Source organism: Acipenser ruthenus, chromosome 10, assembly GCF_902713425.1.
Source record: "Acipenser ruthenus chromosome 10, fAciRut3.2 maternal haplotype, whole genome shotgun sequence".
Classification (NCBI taxonomy): domain Eukaryota; kingdom Metazoa; phylum Chordata; class Actinopteri; order Acipenseriformes; family Acipenseridae; genus Acipenser; species Acipenser ruthenus.
In genome coordinates this window covers 44523438-44535986 of record NC_081198.1, presented here as the reverse complement: position 1 = coordinate 44535986, position 12549 = coordinate 44523438, and the positions used below count along the sequence as shown (strand labels likewise).

The 12549-nt window shown below is 38.0% G+C and overlaps 1 protein-coding gene across 1 annotated transcript; it reads left to right on the top strand.

Annotated features, from left to right (window-relative positions):
* Positions 1-451: 451 nt before the first annotated feature.
* pnkd (PNKD metallo-beta-lactamase domain containing) lies at positions 452-11694 on the top strand. The gene is made up of 9 exons (XM_034006645.3): positions 452-592; positions 1892-2007; positions 2433-2545; positions 4164-4222; positions 5319-5411; positions 8321-8484; positions 8905-8991; positions 9279-9394; positions 10223-11694. Exons 1-9 carry the CDS (start codon positions 558-560, stop codon positions 10394-10396), a joined length of 957 nt encoding a protein of 318 aa, XP_033862536.1. The 5' UTR covers positions 452-557; the 3' UTR covers positions 10397-11694.
* Positions 11695-12549: the final 855 nt, after the last annotated feature.

The window sequence follows — 12549 nt, the reverse complement described above, 5'->3', positions numbered from 1 at the left end:
GTAAAAATGAAAGCCCAGGCAGCATAGAATGACATTGGCATGATCAAGTCTGCAAGTACCAGCATGGAGAACCCTGAGGAACACATAGCTAAAACAGGGTACACTGCAATACACTGTATACTGTTTTTATTACTTCAATTAAGCCCTAAGCAAGTTTCATCGCAACAGTGTGATATACAGAAGAAAGCTCACATATACTGCTACTATATAGAAAAGAAAAATGCTTAAAGAATGTACGTAGCAGGCAATAATTTTTACTTTGGGTTACAATTACATTACACTAACGAATTACAATATGATGTGCAATGAACATTCTATCTTCGGGAATTTACCAAGAGAATGACACCACTGTACGAGCCATTAAAATATAGGAATTTTTCTTCTGAAAAAGGATGTGACTGTCACGTGATAACGAAGGAGGAGCTTTCTGATATTATGAGGTTACGCCCAGTTATGACTCTGCCTGACTGGTCTATGTTCTTGGCGTGTTTTGCCTTTGCTTTTGGTACAGGGGCACAAGAAGGAGCCGTTGGTTTTGGAGTGTAGTTGCAAGGGTGATGGCAAGGACTGAGAAACCCCTGTTTAGAATCGCGTGAGTTAAAAAAAAAAGGAGGAAACAGTTATTTCTCCGCTTACGAAACCTTGTACGCGCACTCACAGTAACATTACTGCGCTTCTGTTGTGTTGCAGATGAATGAAACCCGATCGATCCTGTTACTGTACACTGCAGTAATACCTTGCTATAATTTATTTAAGGTCATGATAATAAACAGCATTGTGTAGGTGTTTTGTTTGATTTCAGCATACCCTTTTGTGCCAGAAGAAAATTACTCTGATTTCGCGAAATGCTTGCAAATCTTGCCCTAACTGTGCTCTCTGCATGTTGGAATTGTAAAAACCTGAATTTAATAAACTGGTCATCGAGGCGACTGAACAGTTGTGGCTGATGAGACTATACCCAGGTGTTACATGTCTTTAAAATCACGTTCTTTTAAGATTGTGTATAGCACCATATCTTCCTAACCTAGCTGTTTTTGCATCATGATTTGGGCGACCATGTCAACACTTGGGCATTCTGGGGACCTGCACATATCTACGGAATTACATAACATGGCAGGCTTACTGTAGAGGATGTCTATTCATCTTTCTAGCTTTAAGGTATTGGCAGTGTAATGTGGTTGATCAATCTATGAAGAAATAAGCAGGCCTTAAGTCATTATGGTGGATAACAATACTGACTGAATTTGATGTAATGAGAGACAGGGTGAGATATAGGCTACGTGTATCTGCAGTGTTTTAAAACGTATTTGTATGCACTCCCATCAAATCCTGCTCAATAGTTGCATGCATTCACAGTTTTGCATGGCTTTTGTTATGATCCCCCCATTGTTATGCAGGTTACATAGTCAGGGGTACAATATGGGCTGTGTCAGACACGTTCCCATGATTTACGTTGGCTTTGACTTTCCTTTCTCTGTTCAATTGCAAACTTGTTTCTTGAACTTTTGTAGCTAACAACAGTAGTGCATATTCACTTGTTTGCTAGTCTGGTGTAACACGTTTTGGTAGAAAAAATGAAGAACAAAAACAAAAAGTGGTTTCTCACTCCTCTTTCCAGGAATACCACTGTGTAGGGCTAACCTTGTTAAAAGTCCAGATACTGGAATGCTTTGTGGATTTTGATTTTAAGTTAAACGGGTTGAATAACAAATTCACCTTGGATTTTAGTGAGGATAATGACATTTCTCTAATTCTAATGATGATGGCAATCAGAGTTTTTGGCTCCGCAGAACCGGGAGGTTTTTACAATTTTGAATGCAGTTAACCTAAATTGGCACATTTTCCCTGAGTTGTGTGCACTGTATTCACATTTATTTTGTTTACATCACAGATACACGCTGTACACAAGAACTAAACTGGGTTATATGTTCTATAAGAGGCAGGTGAGGAAAGCCCAGCAACGCTTTCCTTCTGGCCACTCTACGGTTCAGCCAACGACTATAAATAGTAAGTTTCACTGCTTCACTTGAACTTGCAAAGCTTCATTCCTAATTTGAAAGACATATGTAGTAATGGGCCTCATTCACACAGGTTTAAATTATTTGAATAAATAACCCAAGCTTTGTGTAGAACTTCTAATGATACTACCATTGAGTTTCCTACCAACTTGGGACTTGTAAGTTCAAATGCACATTTTCATAGAGCAATAACATTATTTAACAGAATAAAACCATCAAGAAACCAGTCAGAACATCAGTAACTGTTCCTTCTTGGTATTTGTTATGCAAAATTGTCTTTGCCTATGCACTAGGGTCTATGGCTTTCAAATTACCAACAGGTAACATGCCACCTTCATGTTACGAAGTTCATATACTGCAGGTAGCCTTGCACATTTTTTTTTTTTTACATAGTTTGTTTTATTTTTATTTCAGATGTGAAAATTGTACCGATTCCCGTATTGACAGATAACTACAGTTACCTGATTATTGACACAACATCAAATGCTGCTGCAGTTGTGGATCCTGCTGATCCAGAAATGGTCCAGGTAAATGATCATTGTAGTTTAAATACTGGTTCATTTTGAAATATTGCCATTTTTGCAGTTAGCTTCATACACTCACTATTAGGGTCCTCTTGGGTCAGTTTGTTGATAGACAAACTGGCATACACAGTACAACATGCAAACTGTATCCAATACATCATATTGTGTGTGATTGCATAAAGCTATTTGCATATGCATTTTTGTAAACATAGTACTGTATTTGCATGTCACCAAAGAATATGTGATCCTTGTGAAACAAATCATTTCATTCCCCTCACCAGCCTCACAAGGATAAGCATTAAAGCTGTGAAGAGCAGAGCTTGTACCATATCTCTGTGGAACAACAGCCCATAGCCTTATGGTTTAGAGTCATGTTCGAGTTCGGAAGTCTGAAACTAAACACTGTAGAAATATTTGTAAAACAATTGTAGTCTGGGAATGACCAAATGATGAAAACTGATTCCGATTCTGAAATGAACCGAGAAGGATTAAGATTTTAATCTGTTTTAGTCAGAAGCCATATTTTTTTTCTTTTTTAGGTTTGTTGCATGCAATAATGAATCAGCTGGGTTGGTGGTTTGCTATATAGTGCATGTTATTTTTTCTTTACTTATGTATTTGATCTGTTTCTGTGAGATGAGTAAGGTCGAACTGTTGTGTTTGAAAATGTAAATATATGAACAGGACACAGTTTCCAGCGCTGTACTGAAATGATTTGAATAAGAATGATACGCCTACAAGAACCAGTTGTATAAAGACATAGTATTAACTGTAGAATGGGTTCCAAAGGATGTAAGTACTGCTCTGCAAAGATTTGCTCTCCAGTCAAAATCAGCTGAATCTTCCACTTGAAATCAGTGTAAATGCTGTAAAGTCTACAGAACATTCATGCAAGTTCTTAAGGGCATTTCTGCAAGTTCTTTGTCACCAGCTCTTGTGTATAGAGGTCATAGAAAAAAAAAACATATCTAAAATAGTTTATCTTGTGAGCTTCTGCTGTCTTGGGTGGGAGTATTTTTAACAATGGTGCTTTATGTAGCCTCTCCTGGCTACCTTCCAAATTCAGTGCTGTACCAGCACCACTGTGTGCCCATCTGGTTTGCCTGGCCCTTGACCTGAATAAGATTGAGATACTCTGCCACTGTTGGCATCAGCCCATTTACTGCAATGTATCCATTCCATTGCCTGAAGAGCCGGTAGTCCTGTCATTTTAGTTTTGTTATCTGAACTCCCTGTCCTTTACATTAAAGACCTTAAAGTATGAATTTACAAGCACACATGACTGCTTTTCTCATAGCCCTGTCATATCCTGACACTGATAAATGCACTGTATGCCCTTGTAAGTGGTTTCAGCATCTCCTACCATTGCTGCCTGTATAATCAGAGTCCAAGGCCTCCATTAGACTTTATTTTCCAGATTCTTTTATTGCGAGATGTACCCCTGTTTAAATTAGTATGCATGTTATGTGCATCAAATTCAGACTGTCACAAGATACCACTAACAAAACAAGTTAGTTTGAACAATAAGTGGCATTACTGTAATCCTTTTGGAGGGCAGTCATTTTGGTTACAAGGAAAGATAAATGTGATTTTAATAAGTTAGTTTTCTTTTTTCCTTTAGGCATGCCTGGAGCAGGAAGGCGTGACACTGGAAGCAATCCTATGCACACACAAACACTGGTAAGAGAATGTTTGAACAATTACAGCAGGACAGTCATTTTAAAATGCTATTGATTTGGGGCAAGCAACCTCTCATAATTATAATATCAATCAGATTATTGCATTACACTTCAAATGAAGATCGGTACAGTTTTGTTGAAACACGTACATTCTAGGTATTGTTATTATTATTATTATTTGGTTATTTGGCAGACGCCTTTATCCAAGGCGACTTACAGAGACTAGGGTGTGTGAACTATGCATCAGCTGCAGAGTCACTTACAATTACATCTCACCCGAAAGACGGAGCACAAGGAGGTTAAGTGACTTGCTCAGGGTCACACAATGAGTCCGTGGCGGAGATGGGATTTGAACCGGGGACCTCCTGGTTACAAGCCCTTTTCTTTAACCACTGGACCACACAGCCTCCTCTGTTGGAGCCTCCTCTGTTGTTGAAGGTCCAGGATTGTTCATATTAAATTGTGTACACATGAGGAATTAAATGAGTTGTTTCCTTGGGGGAAAATATTCCACAATTTTCAATTTAAATACTATTTTCTGATATGGTGAACATTTATGTTTTCAGAAAATTGTATTGGTTTGTAAGAGGATATAATAGGTTATCTTAAGAAAATGAAATAATAGGTTATGTTTTATTATTTCTTCAGTCATGTTTTCTCAATATTGTTTAGATGGCTTTTGTAATAATAAACTTCCACTACACACCTCAGTCTGATAGGTTGTTCCTGGTTGCAGCTTTCTAGGTTGTAAATTCAAGGCTTGTTCTGAGTTAGCTATATTTCCATATCTAGCTCAGTGGGGTGAAAGTTAAGGGTGGCTGCAATTCAATGCCTGTTAAAGGTTTAGCAAAACATAGATTTTAACATTATCAGTAGGCCAAGTTTTTATTGTCAGTGCAATTTCTAATCCATATGTTTTAAAACTAGAGTACTGTATATGCTGATGTCATGGTAACTACACCAGGCAAACACAGGTGGTTTTCAATACACATGGAAAATGTCTATCTTTGTTCAAACAGTTTTATGAGAGGTTGTGTTTTTGGAGGGGGGTGCTGTGTATAATGCAAGGTTTAATGGTAGCTCTGTTCTTATTCTAGGGACCACAGTGGAGGTAATAAAGGCCTAAGGAGGTTGCACAGCTCCTGTCGAGTTTATGGAAATGCCATGGATAACATCCCAGGCCTCACTAAGTAAGTCCTGATCTGGTTCAGAAGCAGATATGCAGTGCCATGATATTTATTGTACTTTGTATTCAAAATGCTTCTGCAGTAGTGAGTAGCTTTTGGACATGGACAGCACTTTTAGACCAGTGCTCCACTCAGTTTCTCAGTTGGTTGTGTTCTACGGATTAAGCTAATAACAGGATTAACCATTAAAGGAAGATAGGCTTGCATTTTAATCTTTTACAAAGAGATTGTCTACATTTTTCAAGCCAGTGAAAGGCTATGCTTTATAATTTTATATTTACACTCCTTTTTGTTTAAGGACTCATTTATTTTGGAAGATGTTAAAGTGAAACAGCTGTTTCCTTGCTTTAACCACAAAAAGTCACGGTCAGAAACATTTCTTGCCTGGGACATAGGGGATTGCTACACTTGTGGTGGAAAACAAAATTCTTGGTAACTGCATTTCTGTTTAGTTTCCAGCCTCTGACTTCAGTAATGTATAACATTTTATTCATTACTCTTCTGGCTGTGGTTGAGACGGAAAGATTCTGGCTGGGGATCTCAAGCACAATAGAAAGAAAGCAATGCTGATGTACGGGTAAGTAAGCTGGGCTGAGTTGAGTGGGGGACGGAGTGGGGTGATGCTGGAACGCCAGAATCACTGTCGAGCCCTCTTGAGGTGTCTTGGGCTAGTTGACAAAACACAGAGGACGAAAGGTTCCCACTTGAAGACCCCATAGATGTACCCTACTTAGCTCAATCCAGATGGTTGTCATGCTGATGTGCTGGGGAGACCGCACTGCGGTTGATCCCCAGAGCCAGCATCGCAGCTGTTGCGTGTGCTGATGCGCTAGGGAGACAAAATAAGCTGATCCCTGGAGCCAGCATTACACTTCAGCCATCAACACCAGGCAGAAGGATATCTACCTCACCAGATGGAAAGAAACGCAAATGGGTGGAGACGCAGATGGATCACATTAGTTTACTGTAAAGCTACATCTTAGTTGGTGCTTATCTTGGGGAGAGTCAAGTTCAGATCAGCATGAAGTTTTAACATCTACTCTCATGTAATGGAAATCAACTGACTTTACAATGTGTTTTACAATTTTGCACGATTTTATTTCTGTGTAGGTTGTGTTTCTGAGTTCAATTCCATCACAGGAGTCTCTTTTAAACCACAGTGTTGCCCTTTACCATAGCCATCTTCCCACTGTATTTCTGTCTTTACCATAGCCATCTTCCCACTGTATTTCTGTTATATGTAATGATGTTAATTAAGGGATCAGTAAATCACCAATGAGGGAGAAACAGCAGGATTTTTATAGAGTTAAGTTATCAGTCTTTAGATCAGTCACTGTATCTGCTTTAATTCAGTGCATTGATGTACATTAATCTTCTCTGTCACTTATGGTGACTATGAATACTATTTACTTTTAAAAATAGACTAAGTAGGCTTAGTACAGTACTCTAATGCTTATGTTTCTCAAACTATATAGGCTATATTTAGAAGAGCATTACAAACTGTGTTTATCCTTTTGTTAATGATCAGTTTTGCCAATTTCAAACAAAAAAGGGAGTTCACTTTTTTAAAAAAAGGTATAATTTACCGCATGTCAGCAGTTAGCAAAATATAGTAATGAAAAATAAAATCCTTCTAGCAGAAACGCAGAGCTAAATCTGTGAAGTGGTCACTGCTGTTGGTACCGTAGTTGGTGTTTCTAGCTCATGAATCTCCAGTTTAGGATATTCTGTAATATAGTAGTTGCTGACCTACTGTTACTGTTGCCCTTTACAATCAACAGTCATACAAAGGGTGACAAGCAATTGTTAACAATCTATGCAACAAATACGTTTTCTGCAAACTTCAGTCTAGTCACATTAACCTGTAGCCTTGGTTTACATGCAAGGCTACTTTCTCAGCAGATCTCAGTTGATCTCGGGGGGGGGGGGGGGGAGTAATTAGAAATTCATTGGCCACTATATTAATCACGTCTTACAGTACAATTTTATTTTATGAAATTTAAAGCTGTAGTAGGATTATCTGGTTTAGCATAATTGAGAGGAACGGTAGTTCCTTGCGCCAAGTTGTCAGCGAAGCGCGAGAACTGCCAGTGACTCTCTATACAGCAAGGATAGTTTACGTGTTTTCAGGGTATTGGCACAGTAAAAGTAAATCAGCCAAAAGCACCATTTCACCTTTAATTTGTAGTTCCCAACACTCTTAGTTGAAGTGTAGAAAAACGTCAATACCTGTCATACAGTAAGAGAAATAAGTCGCCAAAGTAAGGTAAAAATGTCCTTTTTCTCCCAACGTATTTTTTTTGCAGACCCCAGGCACGTTTATCCACGCATATGTATATTACAGGACATCCGAGTTTAATGACAGTAAGCTTGTTTTGTCAACGTGGGAATATACTAGAGAACACACTTATTGTGATGTGTATATCATTTATATGAAGTGATTTATTTCTGTTTTAAAATTGAACTTTTGCATGCAAAAAATATTTTAAACTATAACCTTCAGTTTGCAAGCATGTTGTGTTACTGTCAGTGCTATCAGTGCTACACTATTAGTTGAGACAAGCAGTATTTTGACAGATGAAGTCAGCCAGCTGAGAATTCTCGGGACTTCGTTATATTTTGGAGATTTTTCGAGTCATCATTCACACTGCTTTTAAAGTTGTGCCTATTTGCTTGGTGCTGGCCAAGGTTACCCCAATGGTTTTTTGAAAGTTGGCTTGTGTTTTTGATCTCTCCCATTTAAATTGGCTGTGCACTTTTGATAACTTAGTGTTGTTTCACATTTCCAATGTGTTTTTGTTTCAGGTAATCCTACACAGCGGAAATTTGACTTTATATGTGCCAGAACATGTTGTAATGTCTTAAGTCATATGGGCAGGTGTATGACTCTTACACCTTGTGTGCATTTTCAGTCCTCTCTCAGACAAAGATTCAATAGAAATTGGCAGGCTGCGTTTTCAGGCCTTCTTCACTCCTGGGCACACAGTTGGTCACATGGTTTATCTTCTTGATGGGAAGTCCATTGACGGTCCTTCTAGTCTGTTCTCAGGAGACCTGGTATTCCTTTCTGGATGTGGTAAATGTTTACATTTATTTCCCTATTCCCTCAGGTTTCTAGCCACCCATGTTAAGTTATTGATTTAAACATTTTTTGCCTGAAAAGACTTAATGAGGGTTTGTAGTAAATACTACCTTGCCTGGCGTAGTAAGCACCAAGCTAAACTATTTCTGAAAAATATGCAGCTCAGACGCCATTTTAGGTACATATTTAATATTCACAGGGTTATGTAAAACTCTTTGAGTGAAGTTTATTGGTGATCTACTATGGCTGCCATTAATTTGGTCCAGTAGCTGTGTATTGTGAATATTGGCCACACTGCCCCCTTTATTTTAACAAGAGTGACACCTGATTGTCTGAGCTGTTAAAATCTGCATCTTGACATCTGTAGCTTTGTTTTTGTCTGAAGTATCTGAGGTGCGACATGTTCTGTTTCAGGGCGAATGTTTGAGGGGAATGCCACAACAATGTTGGCATCGCTGGACGCTGTTGCTGCTCTGGCAGATGAAACCCTTTTGTGGCCAGGTATTGGTTTTAAAAGCTATTCAATTACAATAAATAAATACAATTAAATACAATTAAGTTCAGTAAACCCACAGTTATTCCCAAAGGGTTAATTACATTATTTGCCTCTTTTATGTCTAACCTCTTTGTTCAACTAAACCGCAGTGCTACTTATGAATATGTGTGTATTTTCTGCACTTCTTTTTTATTGAAGTTCTTTTTCATATATTGTGAAACTGGTGCGGAGATAGCTTTGGAAGTGGTAACTGGGGTGTAATCTTGGGATCCTTTTTGTTCACGCTCACCAGGTCACGAATATGCGGAAGATAACTTGATGTTTGCTGCTGAGGTCGAGCCCAACAACATAGCTCAGAAAAACAAGTTCCAGCAGGTTTTACAGCAGAGAGAGGGGAATATGTGCACTGTAAGTGTCACACATTTCATATCTGAGCCTTTTGAGATCATTAGATGTACAGTAGCAAGCCTGTAACAGCTTTCAGCACATTGAGTCAGAGTAGGTCCTTCACTTACATGTGTTCTCATGTTCTATTCAGCTCAGTGGGGAAGAATTGTGTCAGCATTTTTTCTTTGTTTTTTACATAAATGTTTTTGATACAGAACATATACAGTGCAAAAAGTTTCCAGAATATTAATATGGAAACACAAAATTAAAAATGCAGCTCAGAGAGCCAAAAGAAAACATGAGTAATTGTTACACTGCATTTTTTGTAACCCTGTCGGCATGCTCATAATGTTTGTTCTGCAAAATAAAGGGAGGGAGGGGGCCATTTTTTTCTAATCAGTTTCAGTTATTTGAAAAAGTTCATAGCTACTGTGTACATGCCTTGTTGTTGCTCCAAGTTGACTCATCCAAGCTGTGTGAAATGGGTGAGGCTGCCATGACAAGGGAAAAGGGGTTTTGTTCAGAGGTGGGGTTAAACACAACTTTAGATGAATGCTCTAAGCTGAGTAGTGGTTCCAGCCACTGCCAGTAGATCAGAGACGCACCAGCGGTAGGCAACTAAGACATATTGCTATCAGTAAAAAAAAATATTGGATACAAGCTTGTTTACGTGGTTATTAGAATGTATGTTTGGCAGTTCAGCAATGTATTGGTAGTATTCATGGCAGAATTACAACAGGTGGGTTTAGGGGGCATTAACAGTGCATTTTGGTTTCTGTCAGATGAAGTACACTACATAAAAAGTTATATTATTTTTTAACTTTTTACCCTGCTTCCTTTTTATTGTAGTGCCCATCAACTATCCGAGAGGAGAAGGAATACAACCCATTCCTGCGCAGCCACTCAGCTGAGCTTCATCAAGCTCTGGGGCTGCAGCAGGAGATTGAGGAGGACTGGATCAAGTTCAGAGCTAGGGTTCTTGAGGAGGTGCGCAGACGCAAGGACGTTTTTAAAGGAAGATAGTGTTCGCCTGCTGTGACAAAAATGAAGAAAGAAAGTCTTTCAGCAGGATTTGTTAAGGTTGTTTTGCGGTCCAGTTCTAATCACTATGTTCAAATGGACTCTGTGGAAAGCAGATATTATTTGGAGTCAACTGAGCCAAGGAGGATTTTGTTTATATATATAAAAAAAAAAAAAAAGTTGCAGATCTTCATCTCTGCTGGTCTATTTTTAGAACACTTGATCAAATTGACCATTCTTTGTACTGTGAAATATCCCACACAATGCAACTTAGTAGAATGGCTGTGTTGCAGGCATATTGTGGAATGAAGCTTAGCATCAAGCAATACAGAACATTGTGTATTTTTTTTCTTTTAATGTAAAACAGTTTTGTTGGATAGTCGTGATACAGTTTTGTAGCAGATGATGAATGATTGTGGTGCTGATGTGCAGCACAGGCGGCCTTTACATACACAGCCTGTTAGCCATACTTTTCAGCAAATGCGTTGCTATGCAGTTCTGATTTAGGGAAAAAAAAAATCGGCCGTACCAATGCAGATTACTCAATTCATAGTAATTTAGGGGAGGGGGTATTTAAATGTCCGTGTTTGCTTACTAAGTAGGAAAAGAACGACTCTGAATATCGTGAGGTGAGATTCATGCGTTGCCATGAAGATTCACGTGTTGTCATATATGTTCTGAATTACGCCGCACATTAGCTACTTGTTTGTTTGGTTACCTTTCCAACACACACACACATAATTATGTAAAATATAATTTCTTCAAGTTTTACTAAGAATTTATATTTGTGTGTGTGTGTGTGTTTGTGGAACATCTAAAAGTTAAATTTCATTAACACTAGAACCGCCTTTTACAATACATGTTTTTATTTTAAATATAACCTAAAATATTCAATTTGTTTTTATATATACAATCCTTTTGTTCTCTCTACTGGTCCTGGCAGCCATCAATTCCTTCATTTTGTACAAGGTAGGAGAAATTTCATCTTGAAGCTAGCCACAGCCCTTCAGCAGAAACATTTCGATCACAAAACTGCAAAGCTGCAGGCTGCAGCAGCTCAACCTGGATTCTGTGCTGCGTGTGACACACATGCAAGATAAATCACAATACTTTCGTTTTAGATTAAAAACAACTTTTGCTTTTACAGTTTTGTATGTGCATATACCTGTTTACACACTCATTTCTTTTGAAATGTTTATTTTATTATAGTTTTTCATTTTTTTGAAGTAGTGCTTCAACTGTTGTATTTTGGCTGTGCAGATGTTTGATATGATGTGCTTGAATAAAACCTTTGAGTTGTATCCGATAGTTTGGCTTTCATTTTAATATTGATGGTGTTTAAAATGTACGCGGTTGTAGGTATGAGTATAACCACGGCAGTTCTAGTGTTGAAGTAGTACATAAATGTACAGTGTGTCTTGGCTGCTGAAACCTTCTGAGCCACAAGCACAATTCCTGCTCCGGTTTACATGGGTTTTTACAGCTATTTTTTATCGTGAGAAAGCGATTGACCCTGCCCTTAAAGTCACGCTGTCAAAATGACATCATTTTTCTGTTTCAGGATGTCACACAGTCATAACAGTCAAGCCAATGTGTCACATGTTTATAAAAATAAAGAGCAAATCAAACTTCAAAGATAAAATAACGTAACAAAGGAGGAACTGTAAGTACGAGTTTATAAAAAAAATAAATATTGTGAATCACTAAGGATTTGAAATTGTGTTTTGACAGATTTATAATATTTTACAGTTACAGTTTTTTTTTTTTTTTTTTTAATTGCTTTAGTTTTTGTTTTGTTTTACTTTATGAAGATCTACAAAATATAAATTGCTTGGAAAGCAAGGGTTATTAATATTACATTATAAAGCTGCCAAACCGTAGCCTTGGGTAACATTTGCTTTGATAAATTGGTAAATTACTATTGTTGCTGCGCTACCTGACTTGCTGCTGCACCAAGTACAGTACACCCTAGGTATAACGCCCTTCATTATAACGAACCTGGCCCCTGGACCCCAAATAAAAATATATATACTGAGTTTGAATAAAAGCTTCAATTCAGGATTTTTGCTTTTTGTACTGAGTTTTAATTATTTAATGAATCGGATAAAGCAAAGGCAAAATACTACATACATAAAATGAACAGCTAGCCTACATGT